Genomic DNA, 19,128 nt, shown 5'->3' with positions numbered 1-19,128 from the left:
GTGGTCAGGACAGTGTCGACGATGCGTTTTCACCATTCTTCATGTAAATGTGTCGGACGGAGACATACTGCACTAGCATTTTAACAAGCTTCTTGTACTAAACAAGAGGATTGCGGACCACACTCGGGTAGCGAGAGCCCAATCTTTGTGATGGAATGCTCCATCGAATGTCCAGAACTAAATCTCAAGGACCACCTTTCCTTTCACTCACATGCTCATCGTGCGTTCGTTTCGATGGACCGGACGCAAGGTCGATGGCCATCATGGCTCGTACACTCGACATGGATGGCTCTGATTGGTCCACTCATCAGGAATTCACCAATCATTGTCGAGGGATGCTGTACGACAAACATGTCACACGTTGCATCGCTCGCTGCTGCCGGCATATCCCGCTCGTCGTTCTGCCCGTAACTGCGTCCATGGGAATCCTTAAGTCGAGAAAGAATTGCCGCAAGATGCATCCCTTCGTCAACGAATGCGACCCCACTTCTCATGAAAGCAGCGTCGCTCGAAAAGTGGCAATGTCACGTCAGCTGTGGCTGTGTTGTGAGGGAATGCGTTCGTCATTCCAAAGACACCGTTTCCGATCAACTCCTACCAGTGAAGGCCATCATCGCGGCAACGGCAATTCATGCCGTGGGTGTATAGATTGACGTGATGCATGCAGAAAGTTCAACACAAGTGAGGATGTCCGTTGCGACGTTGACGGCGCGACTCGATCAAAACGCTTGACAAATACTGATAGCACCATACATGGAGCATCCAAAGTGTTGATGCATTGCGGTGGTAAAATTTGCAGCGCTATTTTGTGTCGCTCTACCTGTGCTGATAAAATGAGATTCGAGATGATGAAAAATAGTAGCACTTCTTGGTTTCGATCCAAGGACCTTTGGGTTATGAGCCCAACACGCTTCCTCTGCGCCAAAGTGCTTTTTAGGTTTCGTCCTACAAATATATTTAAAACAAATTAATGGTTCCACCCCTTTGTCTTAATATTGGCAGCATGGAGTTTCAAGGGTTTCCTCCCCTCCATTCTGTGCAATCCTCATGAACGCCCCAAGTCGAAGCGATGCGTACATCGTCCCTGAAGGGGCGGCCAAGGTTGTGTATGAAAAGGACACGCGCATCAGCAACGCTGGTCAATTTACGATCTTGCGAGAAGACCACACAGTTGCAAACCTCATTCGAATGCAGCTGCTTCGTGACAAGAACGTCACGTTTGCAGGGTACCAGCACCCGCATCCACTCGTGAACGACGTCAAGATCCGCATTCAGACCAACAACAACTCGTCCCCGATCCAAGCACTCGGTAACTGCCTTGACGATCTCTCGATCGAGTTTGACGAGTTGGCGCTTCTCTTCCGCCGTCTTACTGGGAACACGAAGGACCAAGGCGGGTTTAGCTAGAGTCCATTCGTACACCCTTCTACACTATGTCCCTCATGTTTATCGATTTAAACCACTGCCATGTTGCGGAAATCCCTTCGGCAAATGCATATTGCGCCTCGAACCCGAGCTTCTCCCGCGCCTTTCGTGGGTCGCACACAGATTCGCGGACATCGGCGGGCCTTGTCGGGCCATATTCGATTGTTGCGGCCGATTTGCACGTGGCCAGCACTTCCGCCACCAGCATGTTGATTGTCGTTTTCACTCCAGTGCACACATTGAACGCTTCAAACTGTGGCAGGGAACTCTCCACTGCCAGTCGGACGGCGACGGCTACGTCCTTGACGAAGATAAAGTCACGTGACTGATCGCCATCGCCCGTGATGATCAAGCGCCCATCCGCGCCACGCATGGCTTGGTCCATGAAGTACGAGACCACGCCACTACCGCAGGATGGACGTGAGAAGCAGCTTCATCACGCAATCGGCAACTGACCTGTAGGGCGAGGTTGGGTCCTGTCGAGGTCCGTACACGTTGAAAATTCGCAGAGCTGTCGTGGGTAGTCCTTGCTTGGCATAAGCTTCCAAAAGACGCTCCATCTCGAATTTCGACGTTGCGTATGGGGAAATGCCGCCGGATGCAGATCCTTCCTCGAGGGGCAAGTCGGCCGAGGTCACGTCGCCGTATATGGAAGACGTGGAGGCTGCCACGAAGCGCTTGACCTACACACGAGCGTGGGCGTGAAAGAAGGTTGAATGACTGGCGGTGTACATGGTGGCGCAAAGCCCATGCCAGCACGTGGTCAGACCCAACGACATTGGTGCGATGGTACTTCTCCGGCCACGAGATGCTCTCGACGACAGAGATCGCCGCTGCAAGATGCACGACGTAGTCGATGGGCATGGTGATTGCATTGAGATCGTCGACATTCGTGACATCCTTCAGCAGCACAGCGGACGCATTTCGCGCGACGTCAAAATTCCGTCCGTTGCTCATGTCGTCGAAGATCACAACGTGGAAGCCATGATGCGTGAGCTCCTCCACGACATGACTTCCAATGAAACCCAGCCCTCCAGTGACGAGGATAGTCGGCGGTGTTATCTGCGAAGAGGATGTGGTGACGGCTGCAAGCATGCCGGATCTCCCAGCTGTCGAACACATAAACCCAAGCACGAAACACACGAGGCCGCTCCAACACGCAAAGTACCTCCTTGGCACCACCATTATCTTCGTGGCCACCGCCGCCCACAGGTGCCACCGCAGCTCTATCCCGGCCGTAGCAGGTTTCGAAAACGTCACTGTCTCCATGGAGCGACCTCGATTCCAAGATATCAATTCCATCGCATATTTGCGATACCTATCCGGATATCACTGCCTTCAAATCCATCGCATATTTGCCATATTTGCGATACCTATCCGGATATCACTGCCTTCAAATCATGACTTTATTGAATGGTAGGTGCTGGACCCTTCGATAAAGTCTTCGAGACAACGATACTTTGACGAGCCACCTCAAGCGATGAGCTGTGCGCGCTGCTCGTTGATGATGGCTTCACATTTGGCCACGCGGACCTGAGCCAAGTGGAGCTCTTCCCGCAAGGTCTCGATCATATCGTCCTTCTTGGCGACCGTCGATCGCACGCGGGCGTGTAACTTCTCGATCACGTCGTCCTACCACGCAGATGTGTGCCCGCTTGGTCCAGGATTGCAGAGGAGTTACATGATTGCCACGCATTTCGGCGACATACGCCGTGTGATTCTTCTCCATCTAAGAGCATTGTCACTTCCACGATATCTCCACGAGTTGAGGACCGTCTCCAACTTGGCCTGTAGCGACTCGACGGCGCCCCGGAGTGCATCTCGCTCCATGTCATACTCGCGCCGAAGCGTTTCGGTGTATTTCGAGCCATCGAATCGCGCTTTATCGTGCATCTCGCGCTCCTTTTGTGGATCATTCAGCATCGAGTTGCTTTCCATGTCTGCGATGTACCTCTTGCAGCGTTTGGACACAACGCGCGAGCCTTTCCTCACATGCACGAAGAGCCTCGGCCTGTTGGCTGTGTGCAGCAATGGCGGCCTCTCGTGCATCTTCGAGCTTGGCGCACTTGTCATAGAGCTCGCGGTTCTTCTCCATCCAGGCGGCTTCGACTTCGGCAGCCGCTCGCCGCTTCTTGTCCATTTCCTGCCGTACATATCCCGTAACGATTGCAGTAATCCACAGACTTGGCCATGCATGTTTACCCGCATGTCGGCATCGTATTGAGCCGCCAATTTCGCTTCGGCCGCCGCGACCTTCTTTTCAGTCTCTTGTTGCAATTTGTCGATGACCATCCCTATCTTGTCGTCCCGACGCTTGATCATGTCGGCCTCCCACTTGGCGCGGTCTTTCTCGATCTCTGCACGGACAGCCGCGACCGCAGCCTGCTGCTTCGTCTCCATTTCGCTTTGGACTTTTTCGCGGAAGGCTACAGCGTCAAGATCAAATCGGCGCGCCATCTACCCCCCACCACGGTGAAAATCATCCATTCAGTCTGTACTGGGCCAACATACGTCGTCCTTGTCCTTTTGCAGCGCTGCAAGCTCTTGCTCGACGCGCTGGCGTTCGATTGCTCGCATTTCGTCCAAGTCACGCGCGTGCTGTTGCTTGAGCGTGCGCATGTCATGCATGAGGTCGGTGCGCAACTTTTCGGCTTCGTCTTGCAACCTCCGGCGTTGCTGATTTAGTTGCTGCTGGAGTTCGGCATCCGCGGCGTCGAGTCGGTACATGAGTTTGCTGCGCTCTTTTTCACGGGCTTCGACGAGTTTCCGCTCGTACTCTTCGCGCTGCCGCCGCAGGACTTCGTCCTTTTCCTTTTCGTGGGCGAGGACTAGCTTTCGCTTCTCGTCCTAGGCGTCACGTCGATGCTTGAAGCGGATGCTCCCTGATATTGCGGGTGGAGTCCTTACTGCTGCTGCTTCTTTTGCCTTGTCCAAGTTTTCCTTGCACTTGGTCATGATCGCTTGTACGTCGGGCTCAAGCGCTTTGATCGTGCTCTTCTTGATCTCGTCTGTCTTCTTCGCCATCTACGAGACAACATGTAGGCGCGCGACGAGATCAGAGTCATCTGCGTACCCATTGGTCGCGGCGAACTTTCTCCTGGACGCTCCACCGCTCCTTGGCATCCTTGAGCTGTCGCTGAAACCCCTCTTCCTGCAGGTGAGCTCGATCGACAGCCTTTTTCAACTCAGCAGCCAACTGGTCGCACTTTTGTACGAGCTCGCCCTAGAATGCGTGCCATCAGCCTTACAGTCCCCGGCGGGCGACCAGCAGACCTTGTCCGCGACCAACGTCTGGGCAAAGTCGAGCTGCTTCTCGAGCTCCTTTTCGTGGCGACCTTGGAGCTCTTCAAGCTTGGCCTACAAGTTGCAGCCACATGGTAGCGACACCAGCAATCGAATCGAACTCTGAGTGTGAATTGCAGCGCTCACCTGAAATTCGGCCGCGGCCTGGTTTGCTTTCTCCTTCGCCCTCGCCTTGTCCTTTTTCCGAGCGGCGTGGAGGAGCTCTATCGTTTCCGTTTTGTCCTAGATATGCATCATGGCACGGAAGGCCTTTCCACGTGCGTGCTTGGTTTTGGCCGTACGTGCAACTCAATGTTGAGCGTGACGACTTTTTCACGAATGTCGGCGTACAACTGATTGTCGCTTCGACTGGTGGTGGACGAACTGGAGGGGCCACTGATGTGGCGGATGGCGGAAGACTTGGACGGCATCGATGCAACCGCGCCGCGCTCACTGCGAGGCGACAATCGAGAGCCTTCCCACATGTCCGTGCGGACTAGGGGCGGCAGGTGCGACGGGCTGGCCGAGTTCATGTTGGACGACGTGCTCTCGAGCTGGTGGGCTGATTTGAGCTCGACTTGATCGAGAAAGTCGTAAATGCTACCAGCCGACTTGGGAGGCCTACCGTCCACCCGTCATCGATTGAGCTGGCAAGTACGTTCCTATACTCTTTGATCGAGTACAAAGGAGGCGGCGACTCGGCCGGGTCATCCAGCACGAGCTCATCATGCAATGGGATCGCATCCTAGCAGCAACGTCATGATTTCGTCCCCACGGCGCATACACACGAAAGCACGAGCCTGCATCATGTACCTTGTGGTCAACGTCCTGATTGTTGGAGCTCCAACGACCGTCCTCCATGCCCGGCAGCAACCCTACCACTGTAGCGTCGGAAACGAAAGGGGGGGGACCAGGCAGGGGTGGTGATGGTCACTTGTGGGTACCATCGTTCGCGATGGCGCGGCTCATGCTTGCACACACCAACAACCACTCGAGAACTCAATGAAGACGACAAAGAGGTCCACCCCCCCGTTCCAAATTGTTTCTTACAATCGGTTGCAACAAAATCTACGGATGGCGCCGTTTCGAGGTCGATCGGTTTCTCAACTTCAGCTGCGAAAGGCAAAGTCCGCGACGAGGGACAAGTGGTCGCTGCCAAGGTCTCTGTCGGACATCGATAATGGGGGGGGTGAGTGGGACTCGCGTGGAAATGGCGATGCACGGGACCTACCTCGTTGGCAAGGCCCGAATGCCGCGGAAAAATGACACTGGCGGCAATTCCATGACCCCCACGCATACCATGTTGGCATACCAAATGTAGTCGACAGTACCCTGGACGAACGAAAGCTGAGCCGTCGGGAAAGACCGCATGCGTACCAAGAATCGATCGTGGTACGACGTGGCAAAGGGCTCGCCACTGGTGGCGTCGGTGGGGTGCTGGGCATACGCACTTGCCAAGTTCAACTGGACCGCCGCGGTCAGATGTGCCTTCGACATGTTTTAAAGTGCTGACCTCGTGTACAGCGCGAATTCCCAAACACTCGTGAGCACGTGACGGACGACGGCGCAGTTGTAACGACGGCGTGGCGCCGAAGCGATAGGCGGCGGTACCTGCGCCTTGGTGGCGCTCGATTCCATTGCCTTCTTCTGGATGGACATCGTTGTGAAAGTACGAGTTCTATTGTCGTCGTCAAGTTTTCACGAGAGAAGAAACATCGTGTTGCCCACTCGGTGTGCATACTGTCCGGACGCATCACACGACGAGACGGTCGTTCCGTCCAAGGCGCCTTTCGACAGAAATTCGTACAATGCGCTCTTGGGCGTGAGATTAAAGTCGCCACACAGAATCACGTGGGGGGTGTTGAGGGCTTGGATGGTGCTCAGGAGGAGTTGCAGCTGGGCCAGCTTGACATCGCCGCGCTAAGTGAAAGACGCATTAGTCGGAGAATCGAGCGAGATGGATCGGAAGGGGGCGTACGCGAGGGTTGAAGAGGATATGGGTCGTCGCCACCACGACCACGTCTTTTGTCGGCTTGAACGCGAGCACAAGGACCAGCGCTACGTTATGCCGGTCGAGGATGGCATGGCCGGGCTTGTGGAAGTCTACTTCGATCTCATCCACGATTTCAAACAGATCTTCCTTGATGAAGATGCTGCATCCGTCGTGGGTGTCGGCTCCAGTGCTACGTTGTTGATGGTTAGATTACGCTGAAATGCCACCATGCACACTACCGCTTCTTGTGCTTTCCAATGTAGCCGTACTGGACAAGTATCGATGAGTGGCCACCAACGTCAGCCATGACGTCAAATACGGCGACGACTGCGTACCTTGCGAAGCTCAGGCTCGAAAAAGTCGTCGAAGTGATCCACTTCTTGCAGGCAAATCACGGCAGCGTTCCAGGCGAGCATCTCGCGCAGCAGCCGCGTGCAACGAAAGGACCACCTGGAACATAATGCAATCACGAGGATGCCGATGTGACGAGTTGAGGACGAACTGGAACTTCCACTTTTGGCTCGGATGGCTGTGACCCAGGTTTCCGTCGGGACTGGTCGCCAGGTAGTCTGCAATATTTTTCTTGTCATTGAATCGACTCGTCCAAGCCCGTACCAGCCAACACGTTGAACGACACAACTCGAAATGGACTTGTCGTGGCGGAGACGTCCCCGCCGTCTGCCGACGGCATGTCGTACACAGTGTATACGCGTCCGCAGTCGGGAATGGGCGAAAAGATGTCGACTGTGTCTGGTGCCCGAGATGGTGCGTGCCCGCGCCCACCACTTCCACCCCCTCGATTACGACCGCCACCACTGCCTCGACGGCCATACGAGGTGCGATAGGTGGCCGGCCGGCTGTTTAAAGTTATCGGTGCTGTGGGCAACGGCGCGTCCACGACATGGTGGGTGCCATCATCTGCCATGGCAAACTGCATGACAACGTTAGGTGGATGACAGTACGAGGACGCAAAAACCAGAAATTAGTGTGCGACAGCGAAACGGTTCGGTAACTGGGAAATTGCCTTTCGACCGATTCGACAGCGGCATCCGATGGCATGGCGAGTGGTATGGGCCGCTAGTGCATTGCCGCTGTCGTTGGCCTGTACGTCACCTCCACAATGTCACTTAGTTTCATGTTTGTCTCGCTCGACTGGTAGCAAATTGGGCGCAGATCAGTGGAGCCAAAGAAACGAATGCCGTCGTTGAGCAGCCGACCCCGTGGTCGCGCCGGTGGGGCCATGCGTCGATTTCACAGCTCTATCCACCAGAAGACCAAGCAAAGGGAAAACTGAGCCGCATGTACGTTCTTGGCGGGGATGATCGTATGCAACTTGCGACCATGGCAGACGCGGACTTTCGGGCGTACCCAGGAGGCGGGTCGTTTCGAAATGACGTGTGGGCCACCACAGGCATCGGTACGACTCTTGGCTCCTTCATGTCCACGGCTGAATCGTTGTCTTGTCCAACCACTAGTGTGGAACACGTCCGTAAACCTCCTAGCCCAAAACCAGTGGGGCGACCCCGATCCACAAATTGTTGCCAAACTCAAATGGAGCCAGACGAACGCCGGCAAAGTCCCGCCCCCCGGAGTGCTCTACACGGACTGGATTTCATGTTTAACGGCAGCATGGACACCGTACCCTCCCACGGGGTGCGACGACCCCACGGAACCCCCCGGGCAGTACATCGCAGACGCCATGTTTAGTCCTCGGCGACACTTTGCCGCCGTCTCGCTCAACTTGGCGTTGTACGTATTGGGCGGGCGGGCGCGGGAGCTCGTGCCGGTGCCGCACGAAGACACTATTGGCGGTCTCGACGGCGCACCGCGTGGTGAGAGGTGGATGGAGTACGCCGTCCTCAAGAACGACGTGTGGAAGAGTCAAGACGCCGGGGTGTCATGGTCACTCGTGACACCGGGGTGCGACCTCCCCAACGCCCTCGAAACGTACCACTCGGGGTCGAAAGCAGCCCAATGCACGACCCAAAATGACTGCATCGGCGACACGACATGCGTCTTCGATAAAGTCACGCTCACCGGCGCGTGTGAGTGCAATATGTGGTCGGCGCGGGAGCTCCACACGGTCGTGGTTTTTCAAAAGAGCCTGTTCCTTGCGGGCGGGTACACTGCTGTTCAGCGCAACTTGTGCGGCCCCGAACGCAACAAGCGACTGAGCGGACAGGAATACGCATGCGGCGGTCTCTACCGCAAGTTCATGCGGGATGTGTGGACGTCTAACGACGGTCAAAAGTGGACACAACTGACGGCATCCGCGGCATGGCCACCGCGCGGTGAACATGCCATGACGACGTGGCAAGGCCAACTCTGGCTTCTCGGTGGCCGAACCTGGTCCACCCACTCGACAATTGTCCCAGGCGAAGACGACAAGACTCAAGACGTGGAAGGTCAAGAGCTGCTCAACGACATTTGGTCCAGTCGTGACGGGATCACGTGGACGTTGGTGGACGCGGCAGCACCATGGAGTCCCCGAGCCAAGCATGCCGCGCTCGGGATTGCGGCCGACCCAGCAACGAACACCTCGGCGTACATGATCGTTCTGTTCGGCGAGAACGACGATACCTTTCTCGGCGATGTGTGGACGATGCAAGCTCCCGCCGACGGCACCAACACGGTCATGCCGTGGGTTTCCGACTTCGATCCCGTGTCGTCGCCCGTCCGGCAGTATGTCACGCCAACGAGCCCGGTAAGCACCGTCGCGAGGACTGGTCGCCCCATGTCATGCAGCGCCTGTAGATTGAGCGCATGCAGGGCATGAGCACCGAGCACGTCCCGAAACTGCAGAAAGCTGGCATCCACACGATTGCCGATTTGACCAACGTGCCCCTCGACATCGTGATCGACCTGCGGACGATGAAAGGGGTCCCTGTGTGCGACTACATCGCGGTCGCCAAGCTCATCGTCGCCCAATGCACGTACGAACGGCCGTGGTCACACCAAACTCCAGAATGCGCTACACGATCTTTGGTAGGATTGCGCCGGTGGACTACGACGGCAAGGAATTTGAAAAGGTTAAAATCCTCAAGGGAAAGAACGCCGAGATTGTAGCGTCGCTTGATGCGGCGAGCGCGAGTGCCGCCGCGTCGTCAGCCTGGGACGGATGTGCACATCGCGGCTCGCCGACGCTTGACTGGGTGACACTCAAGTACGTGTGGCCGGAAGTTGGCGGAATTCCACAGGTGAGCGCGCCTGTTCCATCAAAAATTGTTCATGGACGACGTTCGCGGCCTAGGTGGACACACACGATCCTTTTCCACATGTCCAAAACACAGCATGCAAGTGGACGCCAAATGCGCGGTCGGCGTTTGCAGCGCTACAGCACAACCAAATCGTGTACGTGTTTGGGGGCAAAGTCGACAACGGTGTGTTCGACAACAGCGCATGGTATCGAGGTGGGTGGAATCTTTCTTTATAAATGGCGAACGCGACAGACGGCGCGATTGAGTAGATCCAAAGATCCCCAAGGCCAAGTTGACTTCCGTGCCCGAATCGTTCTCACACTCAACCGTCTTCACGTTTGAGAGCGCCAAGCCAGGCACAATATTCCAGTACCATGTGATTGATATGGTAGAGCAACTCGTGGTGCGCAACTGGACCAACTGCCTGCATCAAGTGGACTTTGTTGACTGGCTTGACGGCGGATTGCATCGGTTCCGCATCCGAGCGATTGACGCAGCAGGCAATGTGGAAGCAACGTTCAATGACGGACGAAATCAGCACGTATGGGTGTACGTGCCACGGCCGCCATGGAACTTGATCATCGCTATGCTGGTTCTGTTCTTCGTCATGTGCCTTGGTGTGTTTTTGGAGTGGCGACGACGGCGGAAGCAAGCGGCCATGGAACGTTATGCCATGAAGCGCATGCGTCGAAAGATGCGCGGCAAGAAGAAGGGCAACAAAGATGCTGACTGGCGGGAGACATACGACGACGCCAAGGACGGCAAGAAGACCAAGAAGAAGAAGGCAAAGGACGGCGGCGACAAGAAGTCCAAGACGGCCAAAGGCGACAAGTTGGACGAGGCGGCTAAGATCGCCCCAGCGAAAGATCTCGACAAAAAGAATAAGACAAAAAAAGACAAAAAAGACAAGAAAAAAGACAAGACGGACAAAAAATCCGACAAAAAAGACAAAAGGGAGAAGTCTGACGACAAGAAGAAAGGCTCATCGAAGACCAAAAAAGACAAGAAAAAAGACGACGCAACAGGGGACAAAGCGAAGAAGGAGAAAAAACCTTCCGAAGACAAAAAGACAACAAAAAAAAAGGAGAAAAAAAAGTAACGGGCGGTTGAAGTTAAGGGAAGGCGCGGTGGCCACGTCACTTCGATGGAATTTAAATATAGATCTTCGATATGTTTACATTTATTAAGTGAACTTAAACACAATGGATTTAATTTGGATCCTTCCGCCCGTTCCCTCCAACCAACCAGCCATCCCGAACCAATCAGATTGTGTGACAGTGGATCCTGTAACTGATGATTGGTCAATTTTCCCGCCCATCCCAAAACTTAAACATTCGTTTTCACAGGTGACGCGCACCAACGTTGGCGATACCAATTCTGGCCTTTGGAGTTTGACAGCGTCGAATGGAAGGATGTGCCGACTAGGGTCGGTCGCACAGATCGTGGGAACGAGACGTCGAGGCTTGGCGAATCAAGGGTCATTCGACAGCGACGGCGAAGGCGGATTTGTGGGTCGGGGGTGGACTATGTCCTACGACCGCGCCCGCGGTGGACGCATCGCGGGATCGTCAACGCCACCCGCTCAAGGTTTCTTTTCCATTCGTTGTTCTTCACCTGTCGGCGGGTAGGGGTGTTGAGCGGGTTAGGGTTTTTGCACTTGATGTTTGTATGGCGGCGTTTTTCTTGTGAATATTATAATGTAGAGGTTTTGTCGGAGCGACTTTTTGCAGTTGATCCGAGATTTGGGTTGGAAAGTTTCGTTCATTTTCCTATTTGGTTGTTCCATGTATTAGGTCCGAAAAAGGAACAATACATGGAGAGCGTCGCAGCAGAACCAGGAAACGGCGGCGCCGCACCCGTCGTACATGTCGAGGATCCTGGCGCCAACTCCACCCTCGATGTTGACACGGACCAACGACCAACACCGTCGCCGTCGCAGTCGCGCTCCCAATCCCAGTCCCCAGCAAACAAAGGGATAACTACCCACATTGATCCTTCGAGTCAACCGGCGTCCAGTCCATCGACCCTGCCGGGCGTGAAAGGCACGTTAGGTGGGATTCCGTTGGACCTCAGTGCGACGCAATCGATCTCGCGACAACTCGTTCCCGCCGATGTGACGATGCAATGCCCACTCCTCTTGGGAAGCTACCGTGTGGACGAAAACGGTGTTGCCCTTTGGACAGGTCGGTGGGCGATGACAGAGGCTGAGTACGCTACGGGCATTACGTCGCTGTTTGAGATGAAGAGCAAACCGTTGGCGATGCGCCAGTTTTTCCAGAATCAGGCTGACCCCGCACCCAACAACGGATTGCACGTGGAAAATGCGACTGACGAAGAGAGCCATCCTTCCCCTCTCGCTTCAGACAAGGCGGCAAAGGGTCTGTGTCCCATCGAACGCAAGTTCGACGGATTCTTCCAGATTTTGACCATGAAGGGAAAGCCTGCAACGATTCCCGAAAAGGATGTGACGCTGACTTTCCAAAAGTGCGACTTGGACAACGTGTACTTGGTGAAAGGGACCGGCGAGAACCGGTTTGGTGTGTTTACCCTGCAAGGGCTTCTCGACGAAGGATCGCAAGAGCTGCGACTTTACAAGGCTTACAAGCCCAAGGACAAAACTCCCGTTGCCAAGCGAACACGACCAAAGGCTGAGCCGGTTGAAAAAGTCGAGCCTCCCGCACAAGTCGAAAAGGCACCACCCAAAAAGCAGAAGGTCAAGGTTGAAGCCTCTCAAAAGATGAAGGTGGAACCCAGCACGATTCAATCATCAATCACTTCGTCACTTGCAACTACTGTGGCCGTCAACTTTGCCTATGTTTCGAAGGCCTTGGGCGCGGCGCCAGCACAGACGTCGGCGCCTACAATTTCGTACGAACGTATGTCCACATCGGCCCGGCACCGCTCGGAGCGCAAGCGAAGTCTGCCGGCGCATCTTCGCGAAGAAGGACTAGCCGAACTGGAGCGAGTACCAGCAATGCGCAAGTGCCATAACATTTTGAAGAACCTCATTGCAAACCCCAAAGCTGTGCCGTTTTTGGTGCCGGTGGATCCTGTTGCATTGGCCATTCCCGACTACTTCAAGGTAATCAAAGAGCCCATGGATCTCGGAACAGTGCGTGGCAACTTGGAGAACGGCGTGTACCCCGATCCCCATGCTTTTGCTGAGCAAGTTCGTCTGGTGTTTAACAACTGCATGCGATACAACGCAGCCCATACCCAAGTTCACGTGTTTGCGCAAAAGCTGCTGGAAGATTTTGAAAAGAAGATGAAGGCTGTGTTCAAGACGGAAGCGGGCATGATGTTAGGTGGTAAAGGGTCCCGCAAGGGATCAAATAACCATTCGGACGGCGAAGGGTCGCAGGATTCGTTCTCCAGCCACAAACCGAAGAAGTCCAAGTCTTTGAAGAAGGCAAAAATCGAGGAGATCACTGCGTTGAAGGAAGAGATCGAAAAGATGAAGGTGTTGGTGCAGGATATGGTGAAAGGGACGCCGCCTGGAGGCACCCCTGTTGGTGGCAAACCACGTTCATCACGGTACAAGTTGCTGACGTGGAATGATGACAAGCGGTCTGACTAAGTGTGCCCAGGCCGTTCCGCATGCAAGACTTGACGGAAGAACAATTGACGAAACCGATGACGTCGACTGAGAAGCTGAAGCTCACGACCGAACTCAAGTCGCTTCCCGAAGAGAAGATTTCGCGATTGCTGCAACTGATTGCCGAGATTGTCCCAATCCACACGTTTGCCAATAACGACGACGAAGTGGAGCTGGACCTGAGCTTGTTTGACACGCGAAGTCTGCGCATGATGGAAGGCTACCTTCGGGTACGTCGACTTATTTCGCCTCTGTTGGCATCTTGTTCATTGCTCTCATGCAGGAACATAACGTATCGAAGCGAAAGCGACCACCAAAGAAGGCGTCGGCAAAGGAGTCGGACCGTTTGCAGTTGGCCAAAGAATCGAATCAAGCCATCCAGTATCGCAAAGAAGAGCTCCAACGGAGGCTGGCGGCGATGGAAAGCGACGGCGCCATACCGACCGCGAGCGTTATTCCTCAGACCGTGGAGGACTTGCGCGCGAAGATTGACGGCGACAGGTCGTCGGACAGCAGTTCGTCGGACAGTGGCAGTTCCGGTAAGCGGCCCATCGATCCCGTGATGGTTTGCTCCTGTTGTTCATGCTCGCCACTCGTTGTGTAGACTCGGACAGCAGCGACTCGGACACGGAGCAACCTTTGCAAAAGGTGTCTAGTTACCACTTCTAGATGGACACAGCTCGGCATCCTGATGTTGCTTGTTTTAGTCGCCATTGTCAGTTGTAAGTGGTCCCACCTCACTCTCCTCGGACTTGTCACTGGGTAAGACATTGAACCAATGTGTTGCATAGGTTGTTATTTACGAAACACCGCTTTGTGTCCTTCCAGTCGTCGAAGACCACACGACAAGCACGGACGAACCCCTCAAGGTTGAGAATCGCGGCGCGTGGACCAAGTTAGCGCGCCTGGAAGCGACCGACATGCCGTCGAGCGGGTCGTCGTCTCCGCCGACTTTAACAATCCAGTCGGACGAGAACGCATCGACGTCGCTGTGGCTGTACGCCCGTACCCTTGAACAGCAGAAGCTGCAAAAGGAGCAGATGAAGGACAACATCCAAGTGATCGCCACCGCGACGACGACACCTGCTGTTGTCGTGGACGATGCGGCGCAGCAAGACAAAGAGCGCAAGGACGAGTTAGAGCGCTTGAAACTCATGGAAAAGGCAGAACAGCTGGCGCGTGAAGCTCGCCAACGCGAACTGGAAATGTCCGTTGCGGCGCAGCGTCAAGCAGAGCGGGAGAAACTCAAGCGGGAAGTGGAGCGCATGAGTGGTGGCCGGCCGGAAGACAGCATCCTATTTCACAAAGACCTGGCAAAGTTTGGGTCGGCGTCGTTTTACTGAGCAACCACGAACACTCGTCGCATGCGCCCCCTTTCGAGCTGTTGGATAGACACGATAGATACGAGCCCCCCTTATTTAATAAATCGTACAAATACCATGTCGCCTGCATCTGCGCTAATCGCCAACGGGCTCCATGACGGCGACGCCGCGGTGGCAGCGGCAAAAGTCGCGCGGGAGTTGCAACATCTTGGAAACATCTCGTGTTCTATTGGCCAAAACAAAAAGATCCCAGTATTGTGATTGGCTGAATGTGACTCTGACGAATTCTCTTAACGGACGGTGGAGAACGAATATAAGATTGAAGAGGTTTTCCTATTTAGGACTTTTCTCTGGTTGGTCCTCGTTGGAGCGACTGAGTGCGCCAGAGAGAATAGAGGAAGACAGAAGCAGAGATGCACCCAAGAGCGCCGACGACACCGTCGTTCAGCTTCTTCCCCAGCAAGCGCTCCGGTAATCGAACGCCGGCTGTGTTGGCAGATACGATTAGGTCGCATGTCACCTGAACAGATGTGAGAGTGCAATCGTTGGCGGCAATAGGGCGTACCTTGAGCAATGCAAGAGCTTTCTTGAAGCGAACTTCGCGCAAGACCGCGATCTGTTGCAGGGTTTCAGGGCTGGTCGACTATGAAAGAGGCGCAAACATGAGTGAAGTCCATGAAGTTTGCATGTACAGGGTTGTCTTGGATCAGCGCCGCTTCCTTTTCTGCTTCCTGAACGTGATCGACAACATTGTGATGACACGCATGATGACGATACGGTAGAATTCGACACCTTTTGCAGCGCTTCGTAGGCCAAGATGAAACCCGCGACGTTGGCGCAGAACCTATGTGTATTGTCGTGAAAGGCTCATGAAGCAGTGATTCACCAATTCTTACCACAGGTACCCGCCGTGTTTTCCCGCTTGCTCGGCGTTGAATGGGAACACCTTGGCATTGGCAAAGAACTGCATGTTGTCGAACAAAAAGAAGCAGCACTACTGACGATGCGTGAACTAACCACACCATCGCGGAGTTGGCATACCATTCCCACGTCTTGCACGAGGGACAGAACTTGCGACCTTGGAGTCAGCGCCTACACACACAAATCGAGCTAAGCGGCAATACTCATTCCCATCCGTGCTGGTATGCACCTTGTTGTTGAGAGTGTGATCGATCTTTGGAATGTACGCGATTGACTTGCCTAGGCGAAAGCACTTTCGGGCAGCTTGGGTCGCCCTGTACAGAGCAGACAGCCGCTGTCCCAAGACGCTCTTTGGGTCGGCGGAGAGGATCGAAAAGGCAAGGCCACGGCTCGAGTACTGGCAGAGCTTAGTGAGCTTGTCGCGGCCTTCCAGGTGTCCGATGACGTCGAGGAACGGTTGCATGTTGCAATGGCGCCCACGTTGAGTCAACTTGTTTGCGCATCACGAAATCGGATTGGCTATTTTAACATCGATAAATCCACAGATCCCACCAATCACAATTTGCATGAAATGTATCTTGGTTGCACAATCGGAAGGATAGTTGTCCTCGCCGCGCTCTCACTAGGCAACTGGAGTGACGCGATGCAAGGGTTATTGCGCCACGCGGCGGTGCGGCGCTTTACGGATTATGCGCGACCGACGAACCTCATGGCGGATGTACATGGGACGACTCATGGCAAGAAGGCGTGGCGCAACAAACCACTGTTTCGTCGCGAAGGGGACAAGAAATTCCGCACGGGGTCAGAGGCTGCTGACATGCTGTACGTCGTCGCGCGCATTCGCCCCAATTGTTGAAACACCATCATGTAATCTCGCGCGCATGCGTATGGATAGGTATGAGGAAGCTCACCGTCGTGACCCGTACCAAACCGAGTGAGTCCCTCGATCGCGTCAACCCCGAGCATCGCGCCGTTCGAAGCTAGTCGTCTCAACATAAATCGTGTGGATAGGTTTCTCACGGCGGTTCAGAGTTTCACAGAGTCGGTCGTGCCGGTGTTTGATCGATACCCCAAGTACGCTTGGGTCATGAAGCAACTCATGGAGCCGGAGCGCGTCATTCAGGTTAGGTATCCCCATCCGTCCGTGCCTACTCAGCTCGTCTTGCTTTGCCTAGTTTCGCGTGCCATGGGTAGATGACTTGGGCAGTCGCCGCGTCAACCGTGGTTTCCGCGTACAATTCTCGAGCTGCTGTGGTAAATCCTTCCCGCATCTCCGCCATTGATGGACTCACCAACACGCGCTTCAGGTCCTTATGTTGGAGGGCTTCGCTTCCATCCGGACACCCGCCACGGCACGGTTAAGTTCCTCGCGTTTGAGAACGTGTTCCGCAATGCCGTGTACGGTCCGTTGGGCGGCGCAGCTGGCGGCGCCGATTTCAATCCCCTGGATAAGTCCGAGGCCGAAATCATGCGATTCTGCCAGTCATTTACGACCGAATTGGCCAACTATATTGGGCCTACCACGGACATCCCAACAGCCGGTGTCAACGTCGGTCCGCGCGAGCTCGGGTACATGTTTGGTCAGTACAAGCGACTTCGCCAACTGCACGCACTCGTACGATGTCAGAGTGTTCGAGGACAGCGATGCATTTTGTCGTTGTAGGGGGTCGACGGAGTGCTGGGCGGCAGTGAGTACTTTCCACACGTACCAGGACACGGTGTGGCGTATATGACCAAGCTCATGGTGGAAGCGAACGGCCAAAGTCTGGTTGGAAAGCGGTGCTTGATTTCTGGGTCGGGCACTGTCGCACTCAACACGGCCGAAAAGCTGCTGGACCTGGGAGCCATCCCGATTGGGTTCAGCGACGTGTGGGGTCACGTCGTGGAGCCTGCCGGTATGAAGGGCACGGCTATGCCAATCGACGGTCTCTTTACCAGAACGATGCAGGATTTACGCGAGAGCAACTCCACCGCCTCAAGCAAATCAAGTCGGAACACAAGGCTCACTTGGGTGGGTACATCATGACGTCCACAAGTGCCACGTACTGCCCCATCGAGGACGGCAGTTTGTGGGACGTCCCGTGCGACTATGCATTTCCCTGCGCCATGCAGCACGACATTGACGGTACGATTGTTCGTGTCCTCCACGAGGCGTGGCACGTTCATTTCGTGGACTTCACCTTGGTTTGTAGTGGATAAAGCCAAACAACTCGTCAAGAACGGATGCAAAGGGTTCTTTGAAGGCGCACATTTGCCCATCAACCAAGAGGTACTTTCGCGCTATGCGTTGTCGAGTGGTTTGGGACTCCTTCGATGCCAACACCGTGTGTTGTGCAGGCGATCAAGTTTATTCAGCAAAGCAACGCCATTTACGGACCATGCAAAGCAACGAACGGCGCAGCGGTAACTCGTGGCGCAGCGAACTCGGTGGACCTTTCTAACGCGGTGGAATGCTGTGTGTAGCTAGCGCTCCTGACCCGAACGTCTGGCTTGAGTACACTGCGTCCAGGCGATATCGATCGCATCATTCAAGGTCAGAACAGAGTGACTCGATTCGTGGTGAAGGAGGTGTTCCCCGTTTGTGGTGAATGTAGAGTGTGAGCAGCACTGTCTGACGGGTGGTGCGTTGTAGAATGCATGAACGACGTGTTTATATCCATTTCGACGACCGCGACCGAGTTCAGCCTCGCGCCAGGCGACTACCATGCTGCCACCAACATCACGGGCTTCCTCAAGGTCGCCCAAGCCATGTTTCGCCAAGGCGCGGTGTAAGCCAGCGACACATGCGATCGACCGTGCATTTGTGAGCTGTTCGTAGCCGTTTACGTTTTTGAATCGATACTGGCAATGTCGGGTGCGTTCCATGATGCTGGCATGTCGACGACGTCTGTGGGAGTTGCCCATTGCGTTGTGCTTGTGGGTGGGTGGACCCTAACGGTGTCCTCAAACACGCAACATGGGCCATGGCCGTGCAGATGAGTCGTACCAGAAGCGTCGGCAATGGGGCGGCACAGAGTCATCTAGCCACTCACGCCACTGCCACCCGTTGCCTCGTACAACCAGAAGCACAGACGACCGCACCGCGACTTGTCCGGGTCCGCAGCGATGCCGCCCACCATCGTCCTCTTCCCACATCCGTTGCCACAGGGCACTCTGCAGCGTCACCTGGCACACGAACCGCATGATGTGAGCGAGTGCCATCTCTGACAGCAGAGACAGCGTGGTCGGCTCGCGTAAATGCTTCATATCTTACCATCGTTGCGAGTTGGGCGGACGAAATGGAATCGTTTGTCCGCGCATATCGCACGGCGCGCTGCATGAAGTACCGGGCGAGCGCAAAGTTCGGACACTGGGCGTTGTGCTGGAGCACCAAGGCGTAATGAAGCAATGCGG

The 19,128-nt window shown here is 54.9% G+C and overlaps 9 protein-coding genes and 1 non-coding gene across 18 annotated transcripts; 4 read left to right on the top strand and 6 right to left on the bottom strand.

Annotated features, from left to right (window-relative positions):
- Nucleotides 1–859: 859 nt before the first annotated feature.
- Nucleotides 860–931, bottom strand: H310_02160. The gene has a single exon. It is a non-coding gene; the product is annotated as a tRNA-Met (tRNA).
- Nucleotides 932–1,015: 84 nt separating this feature from the next.
- On the bottom strand, nucleotides 1,016–2,725 carry H310_02158 (hypothetical protein). Its single transcript, XM_008865580.1, has 3 exons — nucleotides 2,158–2,725; nucleotides 1,882–2,108; nucleotides 1,016–1,829 (listed from the first exon to the last, which is right to left on the bottom strand). Exons 1-3 carry the CDS (start codon nucleotides 2,692–2,694, stop codon nucleotides 1,427–1,429), a joined length of 1,167 nt encoding a protein of 388 aa, XP_008863802.1. The 5' UTR covers nucleotides 2,695–2,725; the 3' UTR covers nucleotides 1,016–1,426.
- On the top strand, nucleotides 1,018–1,540 carry H310_02159 (hypothetical protein). The gene has a single exon (XM_008865581.1). It carries the CDS (start codon nucleotides 1,048–1,050, stop codon nucleotides 1,405–1,407), a length of 360 nt encoding a protein of 119 aa, XP_008863803.1. The 5' UTR covers nucleotides 1,018–1,047; the 3' UTR covers nucleotides 1,408–1,540.
- A 173-nt stretch (nucleotides 2,726–2,898) lies between the features above and the next one.
- On the bottom strand, nucleotides 2,899–5,676 carry H310_02157 (hypothetical protein; the record flags this gene model as incomplete). The annotated part of the gene is made up of 14 exons (XM_008865579.1): nucleotides 2,899–3,057; nucleotides 3,107–3,154; nucleotides 3,199–3,327; nucleotides 3,377–3,568; nucleotides 3,628–3,882; nucleotides 3,937–4,272; nucleotides 4,333–4,449; nucleotides 4,499–4,648; nucleotides 4,699–4,782; nucleotides 4,855–4,950; nucleotides 5,010–5,328; nucleotides 5,376–5,452; nucleotides 5,521–5,582; nucleotides 5,652–5,676. The coding sequence occupies 14 exons, from the start codon at nucleotides 5,674–5,676 to the stop codon at nucleotides 2,899–2,901; spliced, it is 2,049 nt and encodes a 682-aa protein (XP_008863801.1).
- A 140-nt stretch (nucleotides 5,677–5,816) lies between these two features.
- H310_02156 (hypothetical protein) lies at nucleotides 5,817–7,637 on the bottom strand (the record flags this gene model as incomplete). Its single annotated transcript, XM_008865578.1, has 10 exons — nucleotides 5,817–5,871; nucleotides 5,939–6,039; nucleotides 6,085–6,171; nucleotides 6,221–6,385; nucleotides 6,436–6,627; nucleotides 6,686–6,890; nucleotides 6,940–6,968; nucleotides 7,036–7,150; nucleotides 7,203–7,269; nucleotides 7,316–7,637. The coding sequence occupies 10 exons, from the start codon at nucleotides 7,635–7,637 to the stop codon at nucleotides 5,817–5,819; spliced, it is 1,338 nt and encodes a 445-aa protein (XP_008863800.1).
- Nucleotides 7,638–7,720: 83 nt separating this feature from the next.
- Nucleotides 7,721–11,080, top strand: H310_02155 (hypothetical protein). Of its 4 annotated transcripts, XM_008865574.1 has the most exons (7): nucleotides 7,721–7,804; nucleotides 7,860–8,117; nucleotides 8,176–9,404; nucleotides 9,455–9,633; nucleotides 9,690–9,897; nucleotides 9,951–10,110; nucleotides 10,167–11,080. In XM_008865574.1, the coding sequence occupies exons 1-7, from the start codon at nucleotides 7,753–7,755 to the stop codon at nucleotides 10,994–10,996; spliced, it is 2,916 nt and encodes a 971-aa protein (XP_008863796.1). In that variant the 5' UTR covers nucleotides 7,721–7,752; the 3' UTR covers nucleotides 10,997–11,080. The 4 variants fall into 4 exon arrangements, with proteins under 4 accessions (XP_008863796.1, XP_008863799.1, XP_008863798.1 ...); XM_008865577.1 differs by having other exon boundaries at nucleotides 9,951–11,080; XM_008865576.1 differs by having other exon boundaries at nucleotides 9,690–10,110.
- Nucleotides 11,081–11,277: 197 nt separating this feature from the next.
- On the top strand, nucleotides 11,278–14,932 carry H310_02154 (hypothetical protein). Of its 3 annotated transcripts, XM_008865571.1 has the most exons (6): nucleotides 11,278–13,431; nucleotides 13,485–13,722; nucleotides 13,776–14,031; nucleotides 14,097–14,140; nucleotides 14,200–14,254; nucleotides 14,321–14,932. In XM_008865571.1, exons 1-6 carry the CDS (start codon nucleotides 11,558–11,560, stop codon nucleotides 14,833–14,835), a joined length of 2,982 nt encoding a protein of 993 aa, XP_008863793.1. In that variant the 5' UTR covers nucleotides 11,278–11,557; the 3' UTR covers nucleotides 14,836–14,932. The 3 variants fall into 3 exon arrangements, with proteins under 3 accessions (XP_008863793.1, XP_008863794.1, XP_008863795.1); XM_008865572.1 differs by having other exon boundaries at nucleotides 14,200–14,932; XM_008865573.1 differs by having other exon boundaries at nucleotides 14,097–14,214; nucleotides 14,284–14,932.
- Nucleotides 14,933–15,111: 179 nt separating this feature from the next.
- Nucleotides 15,112–16,302, bottom strand: H310_02153 (hypothetical protein). Of its 4 annotated transcripts, XM_008865568.1 has the most exons (7): nucleotides 15,965–16,302; nucleotides 15,856–15,906; nucleotides 15,711–15,808; nucleotides 15,607–15,658; nucleotides 15,507–15,545; nucleotides 15,380–15,457; nucleotides 15,112–15,334 (listed from the first exon to the last, which is right to left on the bottom strand). In XM_008865568.1, the coding sequence occupies exons 1-7, from the start codon at nucleotides 16,196–16,198 to the stop codon at nucleotides 15,152–15,154; spliced, it is 735 nt and encodes a 244-aa protein (XP_008863790.1). In that variant the 5' UTR covers nucleotides 16,199–16,302; the 3' UTR covers nucleotides 15,112–15,151. The 4 variants fall into 4 exon arrangements, with proteins under 4 accessions (XP_008863790.1, XP_008863791.1, XP_008863792.1 ...); XM_008865569.1 differs by having other exon boundaries at nucleotides 15,507–15,658; XM_008865570.1 differs by having other exon boundaries at nucleotides 15,380–15,545.
- Nucleotides 16,303–16,378: 76 nt separating this feature from the next.
- Nucleotides 16,379–18,507, top strand: H310_02152 (hypothetical protein; the record flags this gene model as incomplete). The annotated part of the gene is made up of 11 exons (XM_008865566.1): nucleotides 16,379–16,557; nucleotides 16,631–16,669; nucleotides 16,747–16,858; nucleotides 16,911–16,989; nucleotides 17,043–17,350; nucleotides 17,399–17,630; nucleotides 17,684–17,860; nucleotides 17,928–18,004; nucleotides 18,073–18,138; nucleotides 18,199–18,268; nucleotides 18,368–18,507. 11 exons carry the CDS (start codon nucleotides 16,379–16,381, stop codon nucleotides 18,505–18,507), a joined length of 1,479 nt encoding a protein of 492 aa, XP_008863788.1.
- Nucleotides 18,508–18,557: 50 nt separating this feature from the next.
- On the bottom strand, nucleotides 18,558–19,057 carry H310_02151 (hypothetical protein; the record flags this gene model as incomplete). The annotated part of the gene is made up of 3 exons (XM_008865565.1): nucleotides 18,989–19,057; nucleotides 18,722–18,900; nucleotides 18,558–18,666 (listed from the first exon to the last, which is right to left on the bottom strand). The coding sequence occupies exons 1-3, from the start codon at nucleotides 19,052–19,054 to the stop codon at nucleotides 18,558–18,560; spliced, it is 354 nt and encodes a 117-aa protein (XP_008863787.1). The 5' UTR covers nucleotides 19,055–19,057.
- Between the last annotated feature and the right edge of the window lie 71 nt (nucleotides 19,058–19,128).

This window comes from Aphanomyces invadans (genome assembly GCF_000520115.1).
Source record: "Aphanomyces invadans strain NJM9701 unplaced genomic scaffold supercont1.3, whole genome shotgun sequence".
NCBI lineage: Eukaryota > Oomycota > Saprolegniomycetes > Saprolegniales > Verrucalvaceae > Aphanomyces > Aphanomyces invadans.
Note: the sequence above shows the minus strand (reverse complement) of the source record. Positions and strands in the feature narration are given on the sequence as shown.